Source organism: Rhinopithecus bieti, unplaced genomic scaffold (genome assembly GCF_001698545.2).
Source record: "Rhinopithecus bieti isolate Rb0 unplaced genomic scaffold, ASM169854v2 scaffold_11380, whole genome shotgun sequence".
Taxonomy (NCBI): Eukaryota; Metazoa; Chordata; class Mammalia; order Primates; family Cercopithecidae; genus Rhinopithecus; species Rhinopithecus bieti.
In genome coordinates, this window is record NW_016807225.1 from 4,846,702 (window position 1) to 4,865,322 (window position 18,621).

At 43.3% G+C, this 18,621-nt stretch overlaps 1 protein-coding gene across 1 annotated transcript in view; it reads left to right on the forward strand.

Moving 5' to 3' along the window:
* The window catches only part of LOC108534983 (neurexin-3), a 766,104-nt gene that overhangs the window by 39,056 nt on the left and 708,427 nt on the right, over nt 1-18,621 (forward strand). The window contains exon 3 of the mRNA XM_017880661.1: nt 16,126-16,155. Within this exon, the coding sequence (XP_017736150.1) occupies nt 16,126-16,155 (30 nt within the window). The remainder of the gene's footprint in view (nt 1-16,125; nt 16,156-18,621) is intronic.

Sequence of the window (18,621 nt, forward strand, 5' to 3'; positions counted from 1 at the left end):
GCGTTCCCAGCTCTTTGCATGGCACATGGCACAGAGTTTAACCTCAAAAATCTCTATTGAACAAGAAGTATGGCCACAAGCACATGGGGAATTTTGAGTTTGTAGGGTTCCAAGACATGGTGGAGCTTAAAGGGTATCCTGTCCAAGGAGTGCAAACTCAGGCCCAAGAAGGGAAAGGACCTCTCTGAGGCTATGTAACCCATTTGTGGCCTGGCAGGGACCCCTGTCAGGTGCTTTATCCCATGCTTTTGTACATTGGGATTTGTCACTGGTCTTCCTGGGCTGCTTGTAGAGCAGAGGTGGGCATCTCTGCCCTGTCTTAAACCCTCCCCTGCCTTTTGCCTGTTCCAGAACTCTCTGGAAGCCATTTGGAGGTGACGAAGAGAGAAGAGTAGTCGAGTAGTCGGTTAGAGCACGGGGAACAATTCTGGGACCTCTGGGTGTGAGACCCTTCTTCTCCCCTCCCCCAGTGCTTGTCCCTCCTGCCTGGAGGGGCTGTTTATGGTGCTCCAATGACAGCCTCTCTCCTCAGAAAGGATAATTTCTCAAGCTCTGCCTGCTGATTAGACCTGGAATTTAAATGAATAACTGTGACCTTGTGGAAGTGCCCTAGTTATTCAGAGGCCCGATGAGGAAATAGGCCTCCTGCTTCCGTCCATCAGAGCCCTGGCAGGCACGGCGGGAGGGGCTCCTGTCTGCTGGGCCCCGAGGAGGCCTCTGTCTGCTGTTGCCAAAGGAACAGACGCCTTTGCTGGAGACTTCCCCTACCCACTCTTGATCTCCGCCCCGTATTGTCTTCCTCTTCCATTGTAAGTCATCTCAGGCTGTCCTTGGGGAGGGGACCTGATTATATGTCCTGGACCTTGCCCTGTCTCCAGGGCAAGAGCCTGGAGGCAACGCGAGTCTGACTTGTGTTTGTGGACACAGAGGGGATGCGCTTGAAGCTTGTTGCTCACAGGGTGACCTGCAGGACCGACCAGCAGATGCTCAGGCCTGCTAAATCAGAATCTGCATTTTATCAGGACCTCTAGGTGTATACTCATTAAAGTTTGAGCCACACTGAATTCAAATTCCCGCTCTCTTCTCCCCTTTGGGACCAACAGGGCTGTCTTTACTGAGAAGTTGCAGTCCACCTCGCTAAAGTCCTCGCCTTCCTCTCTCGTGCTGGGCACAAAATGAGACATCTGATCTGGTTGTGGGGAGGAAGAAGGAGAACGAGATTAGGGAAGGGAACGAGAATGAGCATTTACTAACCACTTAGTATGTGCTGGTCACTGTTCAGGCACACTCTGTCTGACACCTTACATCTTTCATGTAGATGTAAGGTGAGATAGCATAGGATGGAGCAGGAGTTGGCAAAATATAGCTTGAAAGTTAAATCCAGCTTGCAGCCTGGTTTTTGTATGGCTTGAAAGCTAAGAATGGGTTTTACATTTTTAAGTGACTGGAAACAGTCAAAAGATGAACAATTTGTAAGACAAAAATTTTATGAAATTTGAATTTCCATGCTCATAAAGTTCTTCAGGAACATAGCCATATCTATTCCTTTATTCCTTTATGCGTTGTCTCCGGCTAACATTTTTTAATTTTTATTTTTTTGAGATGGAGTTTCACTCTTGTCACCCAGGCTGGCATGTAATGGTGCAATCTTGGCTCACTGCAACCTCTGCCTCCTGGGTTCAAGCAATTCTCCTGCCTCAGCCTCTCAAGTAGCAAGGATTATGGGTGTGTGCCACCACACCCAGCAAATTTTTGTTTTTTTAGTAGAGACAGGGTTTCACCTTGTTGGCCAGGCTGGTCTAGAACTCCTGACCTCCTGTGGTCCACCTGCCTCGGCCTCCCCAAGTGCTGGGATTACAGGTGTGAGCACCTCGCCTGGCCTGTCTTCAGCTACTTTTGAACTGCACAGGCAGAGTTGCATAGTTGTGATAGAGCCTCACAGCCCCTGAAGTGTTTACGATCTGGCTCCTTATTAAACAAAAGTTTGCCACCTCTGTCTCTATCATGGCACTATGACCTATTCAAGTTACTTTACCTTTGTGGGGATTCTACTTCTTTCATCTGCAAAATGGGGAGAATAAGAGAACCTGCCTCATGGAGTTGTTTCGAAGATTGTGAGCTTGTGCATGTAAAGTCTTTAGAACAGTGCCTGGCACATACTTAACCATATATGAAATAGCTATTATTATAAATGTGAAAGGAAAATAAATCTTGGGGTCCTCAAATCACTAAGGGAAAAGTCACGCTGGGAACTGCTTAGGGGAAACCTGCCTCCCATTCTGTTCAAGGTCACCCCTCTGCTCACTGAGATAGATGCCTATCTGATTGCCTCTGTTGGAAAGGCTAATCAGAAACTCAAAATAATGCAACCATTCATCTCTCACCTATCTGTGACCTGGAAGCCCCCTCCCCACTTCCTGCCTTGGCTTCAAGTTGTCCCACCTTTGCAGACCGAACCAAAGTACTTCTTACATATATTGATCGATATCTCATGTCTCCCTAAAATATATAAAACTAAGTTGTGCCCGGACCTCCTTGGGCACATGTCAGCAGGACTTCCCGAGGCTATGTCCCAGTGGGTCCTTGGCAAAATAAACTTTCTGAATTAACTGAGACCTCAGATTTTCGGGGTTCATATAAGTTATCCAGTTGATCCTTCAGGCACAGTTTCCATTTTATAGATGAAGATACTTTGGCTCAGAAAGTTTTTTTTAAAAACCAGAAAATCAGCTCACCATTGTAGCTGTGTCTTGGTCTCCCTAATCGTCTTGAGGCATGCTCCTGCGCAGTGCTGTAGAACTTCCCCAAACACACCTGCTGTTCTCTCCTGCCGCATATTCTCTCCTATCTGTCCTGCCCTTTGTGCTTCCAGTGGAGAGGTGCCTCAAACTTAGATCCCAGCCATTGTTCTCAAGTGGGGCTTAGGAACCAGTAAAAGGGGGCAAAGGAGACCAATATTTTGTAGAGAACCCACAGTGTGCCAGGCACCTACCACTTCACTGATGAAGAACCTTGAGCTCCAAGACATTGCATCCTTTGCCCAAGGTCGGAAGCAGGTATGGTAAGTTTCAGAATGTAAATGCAGGTCTGGAATTTCTGCTTGGTAGTTCTGCCACTCTTCCCAGGAGCTGTACGCCCTTGGGCAAGTCATGTAACCTCTCTGGGCAAATAGGCTTCTTTTCTTTAACCTGATAGATTAGAATCAGATGACCTTTCTGGCTTCTTTGACTCTGAAGCTGTATGCTTAGACCATCTGACTGAGATACCTTAGGGAATAGCAACCAGGAGAAAGCCTTCTCCATTACCAAAGACTTAAACCTTCTAACTTTAGTAGTGCCTATGAGATATTTGTTTTTTCTTTGCTATTCTTTGGGTCAATACTCCTACTTGATTTTCTTCCTTATTACCTTATGAGAAAAAACACTTGAAATTTTTGAGCTTGTATTTTAAGCCAGGCATGGAAATATTAAGTTTTACATGCCTCATTTAATGCTTTTGACATCCCTAGGAGGTAAATTGCTATTTGGCCCATTTCACCCATGAACAAATTGAGGCTCAGGTACAATAAGTACCTCACTGATACAACCCAGTAAAAAGTGGTGGAACAGAATGCAAACCCTGGTAGGTGTGGCCCAGGAGACATCTCCTAGGGAATTCCACTAGAGTGTACACTTCACAAAGGTACACTGCTATTTACAACTGTATCCTCTTAGCCTAGCACAGTGCCAATACATCGCAGGCACAGAGAAATGCTTCCTGAATGAATCAGCAGTGCTTAGGACTCAGCTCTTTGTTTTATCCTACATCCCGCTGAAAGAAAGTCCGCTTTTTATTGGGGTTCACCCTGAGACAGAAGGTAATTGAATGAATCTTTATTCAGTGCCCATCTTGAGCTTGGCTCAGTGGGAGATGGAGGCTGCAGGGAAATCTACCTCCTTTGCGTGTAATTAGATTGGAAGGGAGCCCTCAGCTAGGCTAACAGTGCTCAACTCCCAGCCAATTGCCCGGCTGGGGCCCAGGAAGACCCCCCTGGCTCCTGTAGCTGTTCTCGATGAGTAAGTGTGAGTAAGGAGCTGCTTCTCAACCTGCCTTCAGCTTAGGCTCACTCAGGGATGCAGATCACTGGACCTTGGTGCTTTTTTGTAGAGCAGTTAGAAATCCCTCCTTTATTATCTTAGACAGGCAGACCCACTGGGGTATTGGTTATGGTCACATTTCATTTCCCAGTTCTGGAGGGCAAGGCCAGAGTTTTAGCTGGAAAAATCATTCGTGATATCCTGCCCCTGACCTTGCCAAATGGGCGGAGGTGTTTATTTTTTGCTCCAGTGTGGAGGGGCAGCAGTGGCATTTAGAAGGAAGGGGCAATGAATGCTAAATGCGCTGTGATATGCAGGAGAGCCTCATTCAAAGATTTGTGCTGCTCAAAATGTCATTGATGAGGCCATTGAGAGACTGTTCCAGAGCAGTTCCCTCCCTGTCCAGGAGGGGGAAATGAGGCAACAGACCTCCCCTGTGACTCAGCTAAGCCACACAGCCAGTTTGGGACAGCCTTGGAGACCCTCCCAGTCTGCAGACCTGCCTAGGAAGGTCTGGTAAGGACGAGGCTAAACTTGTCAGTTTGCTGGGCTAGGCCTCAGGAGGAGTGAGGAGGTAGAAAGCAGCTGAGAGTCGAGGGCAGTGGATCCCTTTATGGGGGTAGCTTAGCTGACTGTAACCATGTAGGGAGGCATCCGAGGATGCACTGGGCAGGTGGTCTGCTAGTGCTGCCAGCTTATTAGAGAAATGGTGTTGGCAAGAGATGGAGGGCAGGGCAGAGAGAGGACCTAGATAGACCAGTACCCTAAATAATGACAGCAATAACTACATGCTTTTGAGCCCTTCCTATGTGCTAGGAACTGTGCTAAGTGTATTCCGTATGTCGTTACGTGTGACTGTCGTAGTGATTCTGAAAGGATATTTTGCAGATGAGAGGCAGGAAATTTTACAGATATTTTTCAGATGAGAGGCAGAAGGAAGTGCAAAGTTAACTTGCTCAGAAGTCCCACAGTTAGTGAGAGGTGGAGCTAGAATTTGAATCCAGGCTTTGGATTATTGAGAGCAGTGGTTTGCAAACTCTGGTATGCATCAAAATCACTTGCAGAGCTAATGAATGAGATCCAGGCTTATTAAACTAAGATAGTTCTCCCAGGTGGTTCTAATACAACTGAAGTTTGAGAATCACTGTTTTAAAATAAAGTCATCTTGAAGGTGAAGGGACCTGAAAGCTTCGCTCTTCACCACAATTTTATACACCCACATATATTATGAGTAGTGTGGGAGATTGTGAAGAGAAGGTAGAAAGGAGGATGGGATGGTAATCTTCCCTTGAGTTTCCCATGGCTTTTAGGACATAGGACTAGTAAAGCCATCATGATGATATACCGTAGTCAGCTATGTATTTTCTGGCCCCCTTATCTGCTACCGTGGCGCTTGAAGGGCAGCAGTGTCTTACTCTTTGAGAACAGAGGTTTGTCCATGTCCATGCCTGTATCCCCACTACCTGCCATATTGTAGGTGCTCATAAAGCTGTGGTTAGAATCAGCATTTCAGGGAAGGAAGAGGCCCAATAGATTGTCAGGGCTCTCTGTGCACCTAATTTTTGAATCTTTTCTGTAAGAGTTAATTCAGACTTGGCTTGGACCCCTTCAGAGATGAGCAACTCATTGCTCCTTTAGCTTTATCATTCCATTCCAACAGCACTGAATGTTTGAGAGCTCTTTCATATCCCTCGTTGCTATAGCCTCCATCACCTGTATGGCTTCCAGCCCTTAGAGACACACAGAATAGCTCTAATTATACTCCTAGTGTTTGAAGACAGGGCTTTTGTCTTTAAGGATCTTTTCTAAAGGCTAAAACATCTCCAGTGTTTTTTTTTTTTTTTTTTTTTTTTTTTTTTAGCATTCTCCTACAAGCAGTTTTAATTCTTTCTTCCAGGTCATTGTTCTCTGAAAAATGACACATTTTATTTTCTGTATCCTTTCCAAAGAAGGATGCCCTCACCACATACAGTATTATGAATATGATTGGGATCAGTTCAGTTCATTGTAGAGTGGTCTCAGGACTCCCTTTTTTGTTTGTTTGTTTTTCTTCTTTTTTGAGATGGAGTCTCGCTCTGTTGCCCAGGCTGGAGTGCAGTGGCACAATCTTAGCTCACTGCAACCTCTGCCTCCCGAGTTCAAGCGATTCTCCTGCCTCAGCCTCCTGAGTAGCTGGGACTACAGGCACACACCAACACACCTGGCTAACTTTTTATTTTCAGTAGAGATGGGATTTTGCTATGTTGGCCAAGCTGGTCTCAAACTCCTGACCTCAGGTGATCCACCCGCCTCGGCTCCCCAAACTGCTAGGATTACAGGCGTGAGCCACTGTGCCTGGCCTGGACTCCCTTTTTCTAGACTAGGTATCTATTAATGACAGCACCAAACATCTTAGCCTTAATAAAAAAGATTATAGTATTAATTGAACTTAATGTCAATGAAAGTCTTTACTATGTTTGTGCCCATTTCTCTCCCCTTCCTGGACTTGTGCAATTGGTTTATTTGACTAAAGCTTGGGATCATTCTTTGACTTTGTTAAATCCAGCACACCATGATCTATTTGGGTGCAGTGCTTTTATCTAGCACATCAGCTGTCCCTTCTAGCTTCATGTCATTCATGAATGAAGAACTGTTTTAGGGAAGTTCATGACAGCTGGAGAGCAAAGACTTTCTTTCCTTTGGAATGATTCTTTTCTAAAAGTCATTACTGCTGCTCCTTTAGCCCTTAGAGTGATGGGCATAACTACCTTTGTCTCTCTGTCTTCCATGGCATTAATGCATAAGGAAACCTCACCACTCCTTCCCCACTAAGAGATGGAATAGCTTGGGAATAGGCTGGAGACATTCTTTCCCCTACCCTGTAATAATTAGGCCATATAGAAGCTGTTGGTTACTCATGGGCATGATAGGAAGAAACCCTTTCTGTTCAGTCCAGCCGCCATGCCATAAGAACAATATTGGTCTAGTGGCAAACAGTGAGTTGGCTGGTATGATTACATACCACAAAAGGCTTGGTGGTGAGGACAGAACATGGTAGTATCAAGGAAGGACAAAACTCAGAGGCTGGAATCTGGGCAACCCCTATCTTGGAGAATTAGCAGCAGGATCTCTCTCTTCTGAGTCTCTGAAAATCATCATCATCATCAGTCCAACTATTCAATCCATTCTCAGTGCTGTGTAAAGCTTGCAGAAAAGCCAAAATCCTATATGTAAATCCTATATGATTATCCTGAGTGTTAGCTCATAATTGCTGTTAGGTGATTATTTGAAGCTTTGTGTAGCTTGGCTGTAGTGGTGGCAGGCTATTGTTGCAGCCTGCCCTTCTGATTATGGGTAGTGTTCTCAGGGGATTTCAACTGTATTAAACCACCATTTTTATGGGCCAAAGCCAGTCACCTATCAGCAGTTTGATACAGTTCAGCCCAATATGTTGCTTGGTCTCTTTGGAGATCATCTGAATTCATAGAGGCAAAGAATCTTAGAGTTGGGAGGACTTTTTGGCAGTTTTCTCGTACAACCTCATTCTGACTCTTTTTTATGAACTTTCTGGCAAATAAAATTTCCCTTATTATTTTACCCTCTGTTCATGGCAAATGTACTTGCTTTTATGTTTTCATCATGCATATACACCTTTAAAAATGCTCGATGGGGGCTGGGTGCGGTGGCTCATGCCTATAATCCCAGCACTTTGGGAGGCCAAGGTGGGCGGATCATGAGGTCAAGAGACTGAGACCGTATTGGCCCACATGTTGAAACCCCGTCTCTACTAAAAATACAACAATTAGCTGGGCATGGTGGTGTGCACCTGTAGTCCCAGACACTTGGGAGGCTGAGGCAGGAGAATCGCTTGAACCCGGGAGGCAGAGGTTGCAGTGAGCCGAGATCATGCCACTGCACTACAGCCTCGGCGACATAAGGAGACACATGCTTGACGGCAGCTCTCGTGTTCTTCCATGAGTTTTTTACGAAGTAACTCTCTCTTGTTTGGGCTACATATAGTGGTTCCTTGAGCTGTTCTGCATGTCGACATGTTTTGGGTCCCTCATGATCCTAGGTATTCTCCCGTGGAATTAATACCCCACTTGACTAAAGCCTCTTCTAATGTATGGCAACATACACTGAACCAAAACCCTATGTCTGGTACAGACAATGCTGAGAAAAGGCGAGGCTATTGAACATTTTTATTTTGGTGGATTGAGGGTAGAGGATGGCACTTAAATGCCAAAATTTACATTTAGCCCTTAACATTAAATTTCACTTTTGCCTGTTCTCATCTTTTTGGACCCTAATTCTTATATCTAACAAATTGGTTATTTTCAGGTTAAGGTCATCACAACATCCAGACAGCATGCCGTGAATGTCTTCAGACACATCATTGATCCAAATGTGGAGCAGGCCTAGGCTCTGCTGTGAGGAACTAGCGAACCCTGGGCAGAAAAAGTAGATTCAAGTTCATAGTGAAGGTCAGGGAATTTCTCAGGGAAGGGCTGGTCTGAGACAAAATTATGGATTTTGCCTGTAATCTCAGCTACTCAGGAGGCTGAGGTGGGAGGATCACTTGAGCCCAGAAGTGGCTGCAGTGAGCCACGACTGCACCACTGCACTCAACAGAGACCTTTTTTGAGACCTTGTCTCAAAAAAAAAAAAAAAAAAAAAAGGAGGACTTAGGTAGAAGGTTTCTTCAGCCCCTTTTCCTTTCCTGTAAGCATTCTTCTCAATCCCACCCTGTCCCCTGTGCCCTCCTCCCACCCATGGTGGCAGACTTCTTCAGCCTGTATGTCTCTGACTTTCTCTATTCAAAAGCACCTGTGCATGCCCATCTTAGATGAGAGACCTTTAGCCTGGCTGCTCTGATGATCTCACACATGACAGTATCCATGACTGGGGAGTCTGAGTGTGTCTCAGGTTTAAATTTGCATTTTAAAGAGAGAAGTGGCTTTATGCCACTAGATAACTTGAGGAAGGAAGAATTTCATGTTTTAGTAGATTCTGTGGATGAGGATTGAGGAAAGGGAGAAGACAGCCATTTAAAAGGGCTTCCCCTTAACTCATCATTTATATTAGGTATATCCCCTAATGCTATCCCTCCCTGCTCCCCCCACCCCACGACAGGCCCCGGTGTGTGATGTTCCTCCAACATGACACATGTATACATACGTAACAAACCGCACGTTGTGCACATGTACCCTAGAACTTAAAGTATATAAAGAAATACATAAATAAAAGGGTTTCCCAGGGCCCTTTAAGCCCTGCTGGGCCAGGGTCATAAGTGAAGCTGATGTCTAGGCACTATTTTCTGCTTCTGGATTCTCTGAGCTATGTCTCCTTTCTTCTCCATTAGCACTGAACCAGAGGGGGTAACTGGTGTCATGGTTACCATCACAGGCTGTAAAGTCCATCTGCTGGTGCAGAGTCCTCACTTCACCCCTCACTAAGGTAGTGTGACTTTAGCTCTCAGCCTTGGTTTTCCCATGTGTAAAATTAATGGTATAGCAATGTCTTTCACATAGAGCTGTATTTAATGAGATAACATAGCCATGTCTTGTCTGTGATAAACAACCAACAGATATTAGCTGTTGTAATTCTCTTTACCAAGTTAACTGAATTTCTTCTCTTTAGTGCTCAGAATGCTAAGATGTGTACTTCAACTGGAAGATGAAATTCTTCCTTTCCCAGGTCGTTTTTGGGAGGGTTATCAAGCCACTTCCCTCTTTAAAATGCAAATCCGAACAACATGAGATTTTCTCCCCCTTCTCTCTTTTCCAAATTCCTGGTCACCCTACAGACACTTTTGGCTTCTGTAAATTCAGGGGCCTACCCTCTTCCCCCTTCAACATCTCCCTACTTCTTCCAGAAACGTCAGGTGAATGTTTCTATGACCTTCTGATTTTATGTAATTACTCTTTTAAAAAGTCCTTGTGGCTTCATAAGAATTCATCGTTGGCACTTGGCACTTGTAGCAATTAGTGACATTTAATTTCTCTACTTCACTATGAAAAAAAGAGATGATATATGTGGATTTTTCACTGAGATAAAAGTTACTCTGAAAGCGAGTGAAATAAAAGTCTTGGCAGAGATAACTTTTTTTTCTTCTTTTCTGAATCTTTTTCTTTTTTTTCTACCCCTGTGAGTGACTTCCTTCCTTCCCTGAAATGCTTTTGCCGATTACAAGGCCGGGGTGAAGGAAAGAAGGATGGATTTGAAAACCATCTGAGGTGGGTGGGATATTATAGATTTAAGGGGGAGACAATATTAGCTTAAATGATGGAGGCCTTCAACTTCTGGCCTGGTTCCTGAACATTACATCTTCCTCTTGCCTGTTTCAGTAAATGGTTTCTATTCTCTGTATTAGTCATTCTCATGACAGGCTTCATGATGGCCACAGCCGCTTACAAATGACTTTGCTTTCATAGCCATTTCCATTTTCCCGAGCTGAAAAAGCAGCTATAGCTATCTCCATGGGGATTTTCCCAAAGGGTGTAACATAGTTTAGAGGGCCTTACGTGTACTTTGCATATAATTTACATATGATTTGCAGTCTATTCTAAGGCAGTTTCAACTTTGTATGTCTTATCTCCTGGTGATCTTTTTCTCCTCTTATTCCTCCACGTACCCTGAGAACCTGTGCGCCACAGATAGGCAGGCACAAGAAGGGTGGACTATGTTAATAGGACTAGAAAGAGGGAGGTGGAAGGGTCAAAAGTATCAGACATCCTGTTAGGATCCAGCTGGAGTAGCACTTTTTCAAGGTGTGACATCAAATGGGAGACATTTCTGTTGCTTTCTTGTATTTCTGTAATTATTTTTTTTAAAGGAATTATAGTTCCACAAGAATTTGACATTGGCAATTCTTAATTTCCTGCCTATCAAAGGGTTATCACAGCCCATCTCCTGTTCATCCTTAGGTGAACTTTAATGGTGCTGGATTGTGAGTCATAGTTGAAGATCTGTTCAAGGCCAGAGCCGATGGTGAGACTCTTTTGGAAAGGTGTGGTCCTCTCGGCTTCCATGAGACCCCGTTTTAGCCTGTGCCTTTTCTTTTGGCAGCCCTGGAATATCAAGCCCAGAATAAATGCCAAACTCCAAACTCAGCCAGGGTGCTGGTCCTAGAGCTGGCAGTGTGGCCTGGGAGATTGCTGCCGATGGGCATGCATTTTGACCCCCTGTTTCTGAGATCAACTAGAAGGTCCATATTCATTTTTAGCTCTTCCTCATGAACAACATACAGAATGCATACCTAGCATAGACTCTGTTTCCTTTCTTGCTAATTATACCCTCCTCAGTTAAGATTTTTTGAGCATTATTTTCTATAATTTATGTTGGAAAACCATATAGTTCCTTTTTCTTTTTTTTGAATGTAAAATTATTTCAACATTTATATCTTAATGTTGAATGTACTTGGAAAGAAAGAACCTCCAGGATATCTTAATATCTCCCCACTCCTCCCAGGTTAAGACTCAGGGCTCCAACCCCCTTTCCTTTGGGGTGTCATTCACTGACACAGGTGCTGACCCTCTCATCCATGAAGGAGTTGTGAGAAGCCCTTATATTAATATTTGTCCTGACTCTCTCAGACTGTAGTCTTAGATTGTTAAGGGCACACTGGATCTTTTGCTTGACTGATTCCTCCTTTCAGCTCTTTATATGTCAAGTAGAACTCATTATTCACACCACCTTGAATCCATCCCCCTACTCCATCCCACCTTCCTATTTCTGTTACTGTTTCCCCCAGTCTCCCATCCACCCTTCCTAAAGCATCTCATCCATCACCAAAGCCTGTTCAGTCCTCTTTTTCTTTTTCTTTCCCATTGCCATGATACTAATTTAGGCCCTTCCCCTGTAACTGATCTCTGTGCCTCCGTCTCTTTCCCTCTAACCCATCTCGTCCACAGTATTGCAAAAATAATCTTCTTCGATATCATCTTCCTTGGGTTTTTCTTTTGCTCACGAACCCTCGATGTCTCCCATCAGGGACAAGATCAAGTCTACTTTGCTTAGCCTTGAAACCTAAGACCTCCATACTCTGATTCTTAGGATCGTCTTTCACTTTTTCCTTATATGAACTATGCACATGTATTCATTCCTTTATTTGTGTAGCATCCTATTACGTCCCAACTATGTGCCTGGCAGTGTCCTGGTTGCTTCTGAAAAACTGAACAGAAAAGTCCTTACCAATGCACGTTGTGATCCTGGGAGTTCATGCTGCCCTGGAATGTCCTCCATCTAAACCCTAAACCATTTTCCAAGACAGTTAAAAATTCCTCTGTCCTCCAGAAACCTTTTCTGAGCACCTGGGACCCTCTTTATAGTCCCTACTGGTCTTGTTGTCTGAATTAATCATTTGACACTTAGCAATTATCCATTCACTCCTCATTCAATCATCAAACACACACTGAACACCTATTGTCTGTCAGGTACTATAATAAGTGTTGCCTTACATGTCAGTGTATTTTCATAGCATAATAAAAATAACATCAACAACTGTTATAAAGCTCTTGTCAGGCTGGGCATGGTGGCTCATGCCTGTAATCCCAGCACTTTGGGAGGCTGTGGCAGGCAGATCACCTGAGGTCAGGAGTTCGAGACCAGCCTGGCCAACATGTCGAAACCCCATCTCTACTAAAAATACAAAATTTAGCCAGGCATGGTGGCACACACCTGTAATCCTAGCTACTCAGAAGGTTGAGGCAGGAGAATCACTTGAATCTGGGAGGCAGAGGTTGCAGTGAGCCGAGATTGCACCATTGCACTTTAGCCTGGGCAACAGAGTGAGACTCCGTCTCAAAAAAAAGAAAAAAGAAAAGAAAAAGCTCCTATGTGTAGGCACAAATTTATATATATTAATCCTCAAAATAACTTTTGAGGTAGGCATTATCATTAGTCAAATTTTATGATAGGAAAATCAAGGCAAAGAAATGTTTAACAACTTTCCTAGCGTCACAAGTTAGAAAGTAGCACAGATGGAAATCAAATCTGGCTCTGAAGTCCTTGATCCCCCATGCATCACTGTCAGGTATCAGTATATATGTCAAATGTGTGTGTGTGTAAATATAAGCACATGCATACCTTCCCAGCTAGACTGAACTCTAGAGGTCAGGAATGATACCCCACACTTACTTGTATCCCCACTAGTCTATGCATGTGGTAGATACATGAATTGTTTGGATAATTGGTTGTTGGTACTTCCATTCACTGTTGAGGGGCTTGAGATTTTTAGCAGCAAGTAGGAGTGTTTGAGGTAGAAGGCGGAGAAGCAGAATTTCAAAATAGACCTGGGCATGATGGAATTCTTGGTTTCTAGTTTTTAACTCTGCAAGCTCTGAGGACAGATTTGTGCAAGAAAATGTACTGATTTTGTAAAAGCCCTTGAAAGTGGAAGAAAATTCTTTTCTCAAAAAGCAAAATAAAACAAATCATATTACGGTTACGTGGTTTTTTCCCCCCAATCCTGTTTCCTGTCACACTGATTCATATCCATTTTGCTTTATTGGCTATAAAAACAAAGTCTTGGCATCAGGATCACATATCTCATTTTCTGGCCTAGTATTTCTATTTAAGGGTTTTATAAGTCGAATATGAACATTTTATTTGAGTGGCAATACTGCAACTACATATGTAGTTTAATAAAACCTGATAAGTACATATTTGAATTTTTAAAACGCAGGTGGTGAGTTATTTGCATTTTAAAAGGATTCTTCCCTTTATGAAAGGGTCCACTGCGGGTTTCTATTAAATATCCAATTCCCCTTAGTGCATTTATTATACAATTTAATTGACCAAAATGTGATTTATAGGCCACTCTAAAGGGGTGGCTCTCAAGTTCCAGTAAACGTGGGAATCACTTGGGCAAGTCGTTTAAAATTCAGATCTGGCCCCCATTCCTTCCCAAAATTCTGATTCATTAGGTCTTGGGTGAAGCCCAGGATCTTTGTTTTTAAATAATCATCTCCAGGTGGCCAATATAGATCATCAGTGATATACACTTTTTGGGAAGCACAAGATAAGGTGCAACTGTAGGGGTTTTTATGAGGCTTGAATCCCCTCTTACTACCAAATGTCCTGTTCACTCTTTATTTGGTAAATTTAAAAAATATTAACATGGGTCAAATAAAGACTCTTCCATCTCTTTCCTACTCACTTCTTCCTGCAGCTGCCAAACATCTTTAATCTCGGGAGTAAAATGTTTGCCCTTTTTAACTCTGTATTTGACTCTTAGGTAGCTCTTCAGATCTTCCTTATCCTTGTTTTTTTTTTTTTTTCTTCTCTCTCTCTTTTTTTTTTTGAGGCAAGGTCTTGCTCTGTCACCCAGGCTGGAGTGCAGTGGTGCGATCACAGCTCAATGTAGCCTCAAACTTCTTGGCTCAAGTGATCCTCCCACCTCAGTGCCCACCCAAGTGGCTGGGACTACAGGTATACACCACCACCCCAGCTAAGTTTTTAATTTTTGTTTTGTAGAGACGGGGTTTCGCTATGTTGCCCAGGCTGGTTTCGAACTCCTGGACTCAAGCTATTCTCCTGCCTTGGTCTCCCAAAGTGCTAGGATTACAGGTGTGAGCCACTCTTGTGAGGGTCACCTTCTGAATTCATACACCTGTTCTGTCCCTGTTTCCCTTGCCACATACTCCAACAGACATTTTAAGAACAGTTATTTCTATGGAAGTTTCCCTTAATCAAATCTAGGGCCTTTTCTCCTGTCTTCTTGCTATACCCTTCCCCCACAAAGACACAAAATGAATTTTTTGAACAAAACAAATCATGAGAATGACTTGTTTTGTCATGATTTCATTCTTCCATGAATATTTATTCTGGTCCTAGAGCAACAAATACTAAAATTGTATAATATTTAAAATATTATTATAGTTTAATGAAATTTGTTTAAAAAATAGACCCCATGACATTTGTGGCATGCGTATCTGTGTATTTAATATATCATTGATCTTTTAAAAGTCGGTTGCTTGACCTATATTTTGTCTCTGATTGCTTTTCTAAATCTCTAGTAATCTCCAAAAACATTTAGAGATTTCCATACTTTAGAGTTTTTTTTTTTCTTTATTAATCCCCTATATCCCTGAATTTTGCTCAGAGTAAAGGTTCTCTGGAGTGATTTGGATATTGTCAAATATCTCCAGTAATAACAGAACCAATACAAGAGCAGATAACTGGTACAGTTGGTTCCTGGTTGAAAATCTTTTCTTTTTAATAGATTTATCAAGGCTTGTGCTTTCCTGAACCAAGGAACTCTTAGTATCCCTGTTTGCCTTCCATAATAATATAACCAGAGGTTCTCTTATCTATTTACTTGGAATTTACATAGCTTTTATAACCATTCAGTGTTGGGCTAGTCCTCCCTGATCAAGTGTGGAGGCCTTTCCAGGAAAGATGGTAGGGGAGAAGTGGAAGAAGTGGTGTCATTGTCCCTGGGCTAACATGACAGTGATAGAAACAGTTCCAGGTTGTCTGAGCAACTCTTGCAAGCAGGAACTTATTTGGTATATTCCATATGATTCACTTTTTGTAGAGAAGACTATCTAGAGGAAAAAAAATTGGATGGTAGTCTCTGCAAGGTAGAATTGCAACTGATATTTTATTTTATTCTGATGATTTTCCCGAGTTTCTACAGTGACTGTGTATTACTATTATAAGTAATTTAAAAGAAAGAAACCAACTTTACCTGGCATCTTAAGTCTACTTCCCAAGGGACTTAATCTTTAACAGATCTACCACAAATCCTACTTATTGCAGAGAACAATGGTAAAAGGAAAGTTCTTGAGATTAGGCCCAGAGCAGTTCCGCAAACACAAGACTGTAAGCTAGAAAGCCAGGCTTTCTGCCCAGCAGCAGGAAGGCTGGGGTGTCCATGCTTGTTGCATGTCCCAGGATATGTGCATGTGGAGTCTGTGACGTATGAGCAAGCACGTGGCCCTTGCCACTCCTTTTTCCACTCAAGAATTAAGATTGTATTGCTTTTGAGATTTTAACTTTGTCTTCTTTCTTTTTTTCCTTACCCTTCCCCGCTCCTCTTCCCTTTCTCCCTTTTTCTCTTCCTCAGGCCTCTCCCACCTCATGATGAGTGAACAAGGTAGGTGCTTTGTGCTTGTGGTCCTGCAGCTGCCTGAACCGCTTGCCTCCCTGCCTCTGGCTGGTCACAGAGCCTCATCGTTACTGGCAGGCCATTCGCTGCCTGTCCTTCCCGCATTGGGCCAGGCTGGCTGCAGGACCCTCCGCAGTGGGGGTGGGGGCACCTTCCTTGATGCATCGTGGTTTCCCATCTCCATTGTCCCCTTGGCTTCTCCATTCTCCACCGCCATTTGTCATTTTGGGCGCTGGCCCTGCTGGGCTGCATCCAAGAGGGAAGCATGAAACCAGGCATGACGGTGTCGATAATGAGGGTGTATGAAGCTAATTTCAGAGCAACCAAGCGGTTAACTTCCTCCTGCTCCTCCCTAGGCCCCATGCCGGGGCTCCAGGATGGGGGAGAGGAGCTGGGCTCCTCCCTGAATTTCCCTCTGAGGAACGGTTTGCTTTTTGTCTTCCCCTCCATTCCACTGCCCATAATGATCTGCTCTCCATGGTCAAAGGAAGCCCTTGGGGGTTTGACTGTTTTCAGTTTTATATAAAAGCAAAAACCACCTAAAGAACATGTTAATGTCCTCATGGCAGAATTCTAACTCATTATACACCCTGAAGAAAACTGCATATAAAGATCTGTAAATTCAGCATCTGCAACCTAAAATATTCAAATATGCAAGGAATGAACTGTGCAGGAAATTCAGCTCAGCTAAGCACAGGGTGGGCTGTGAATGAAGTCTTTTTCTCCTAAATAAAAATTTTCCACATTATCAGCCTAAATCAGGAGTTGAGAGCTGAGCCTACTTAAAATTGTCTTTTCCTTCACAGTTCAATTGCTGCTATTGTGTTTCTTCTGAGCCTTGGGATGATTGCAAGATTGGTCTACCTGCCTTGCCCTATAACCAAAACTCTAATTTTCTTGACTATGTCCTGTTGAAATATACATGGGACTCAGTACCTCTTTCGGAGGACCAAAGAAAAGGGGAAAGAGGGATAATTCCACATATTCCTGTTTTTCTTGATCTCATGAGGAGGGTGGGACTTCCCCTCCCCTGCTCCCTGACATTGAGTCCATCAGACATTTTTGACATAAAGGGCAGTATCATCAAATCAAGGAACTGCCCAAGGCTGGAAGAAGTTTGTTTATGGCATCCAGTTAGCTGTGGAAGTGGGCAGTCAAGGGCATCCTGAACTGGCAAAGCAAGGTAAGGAGGAAGCCTACTTTTCCTATGTAAATGCATCCTCCAGACCTAAGCCAAGATCAGTGGTGGGGACTTCAGCAATTTCAATAAAGAGATGATTTGGTAGAGAGCATATGTCAAAAAATAGAACTGGGAGAGGAGATCAGGTGAGTTCTCTAGTATTAGAAGGCACTCCAGAAGAGGCTGAGATCAAGTTTCTGTTCTTGCAGTTTAGCCAGGGAGGGAAGGGCCAACAGCAAATGATTATGAGGTGGACATGAGTAGGGGATGTACCTAATGTTGAGCAGTGTCCAGGTAGCTTGAGAGAGTTAAGCATATCTCTTTGAGGAACCGAGATCTATGAATTGCTGGAATTTGATGACTCAACTTTGGTGACAAGTTACACCAGCAAAAGTAGACTCTTAGAGTCCCAATAACCTCCTCCTACATTATTTCTTCCCCTCCTACATTCTTTAGCCTTATGCTCCCAGATGCCCCTCAGGAGTCCTCCAAGCTTTATAGTAGCCTGGAGAACTGAGTGCCATCACATCATAGGACAGAGTGTGGCAGGTGGGATAAGCTGATGGGGACTTCCTTGATCTTGATTTAGCTTATTGCAGACACACTGATGCAGCATGGATATCTTGAAAGGTAAATCCCAACACTGGTATAAAAAACATTTGGACAGCCTATATTATATTCCTTATGCACAACACAGAGCTTCAAATACAACCATGCTCTGGAGGAATAAGTCTGGTACCTTCTAGAAAGAGAGAAAGAAATAATGACAGACATGGATGTTGTGAATTCCTCTTTCAAGAGGTTTTCAAGAAAGGATGCAGAATTCTTCTGGGTGACTGGTGCTACTAATATTTTAAGTTGCAACTTGAAGTTTAATCTGTTTTTAAGGCGGTCCTTTGACTGCATTCCTCTTCCTTTCATTCTTTTTCATTTCCTATCGCCTTATCTGTTCTCACCCATTTGATGATTACCTAAAAAACTGATACTCTTCTTCTCACCAGTACCCCTTTCCTTTTCCTTATTCCTTCAACATGAAAAAAGGAGGTTTCTGTCTGGTTTCCACTGAATCTTATTAATTTGTTTTTGATGCCCGTAAATATGTGTGGAAATATTTACATATGTTGTGTGTACACCACCTATATGTGTATGTTATACTCTTGGTCCTCATAACTCATATTAATGTTAGGAAAATACAGGAGAACCTATCTTCTCTGAGATGTTCCCTAATCATTTTTACATTAAGTGCATGCAATTTCACGTATATGTGGCTGTGC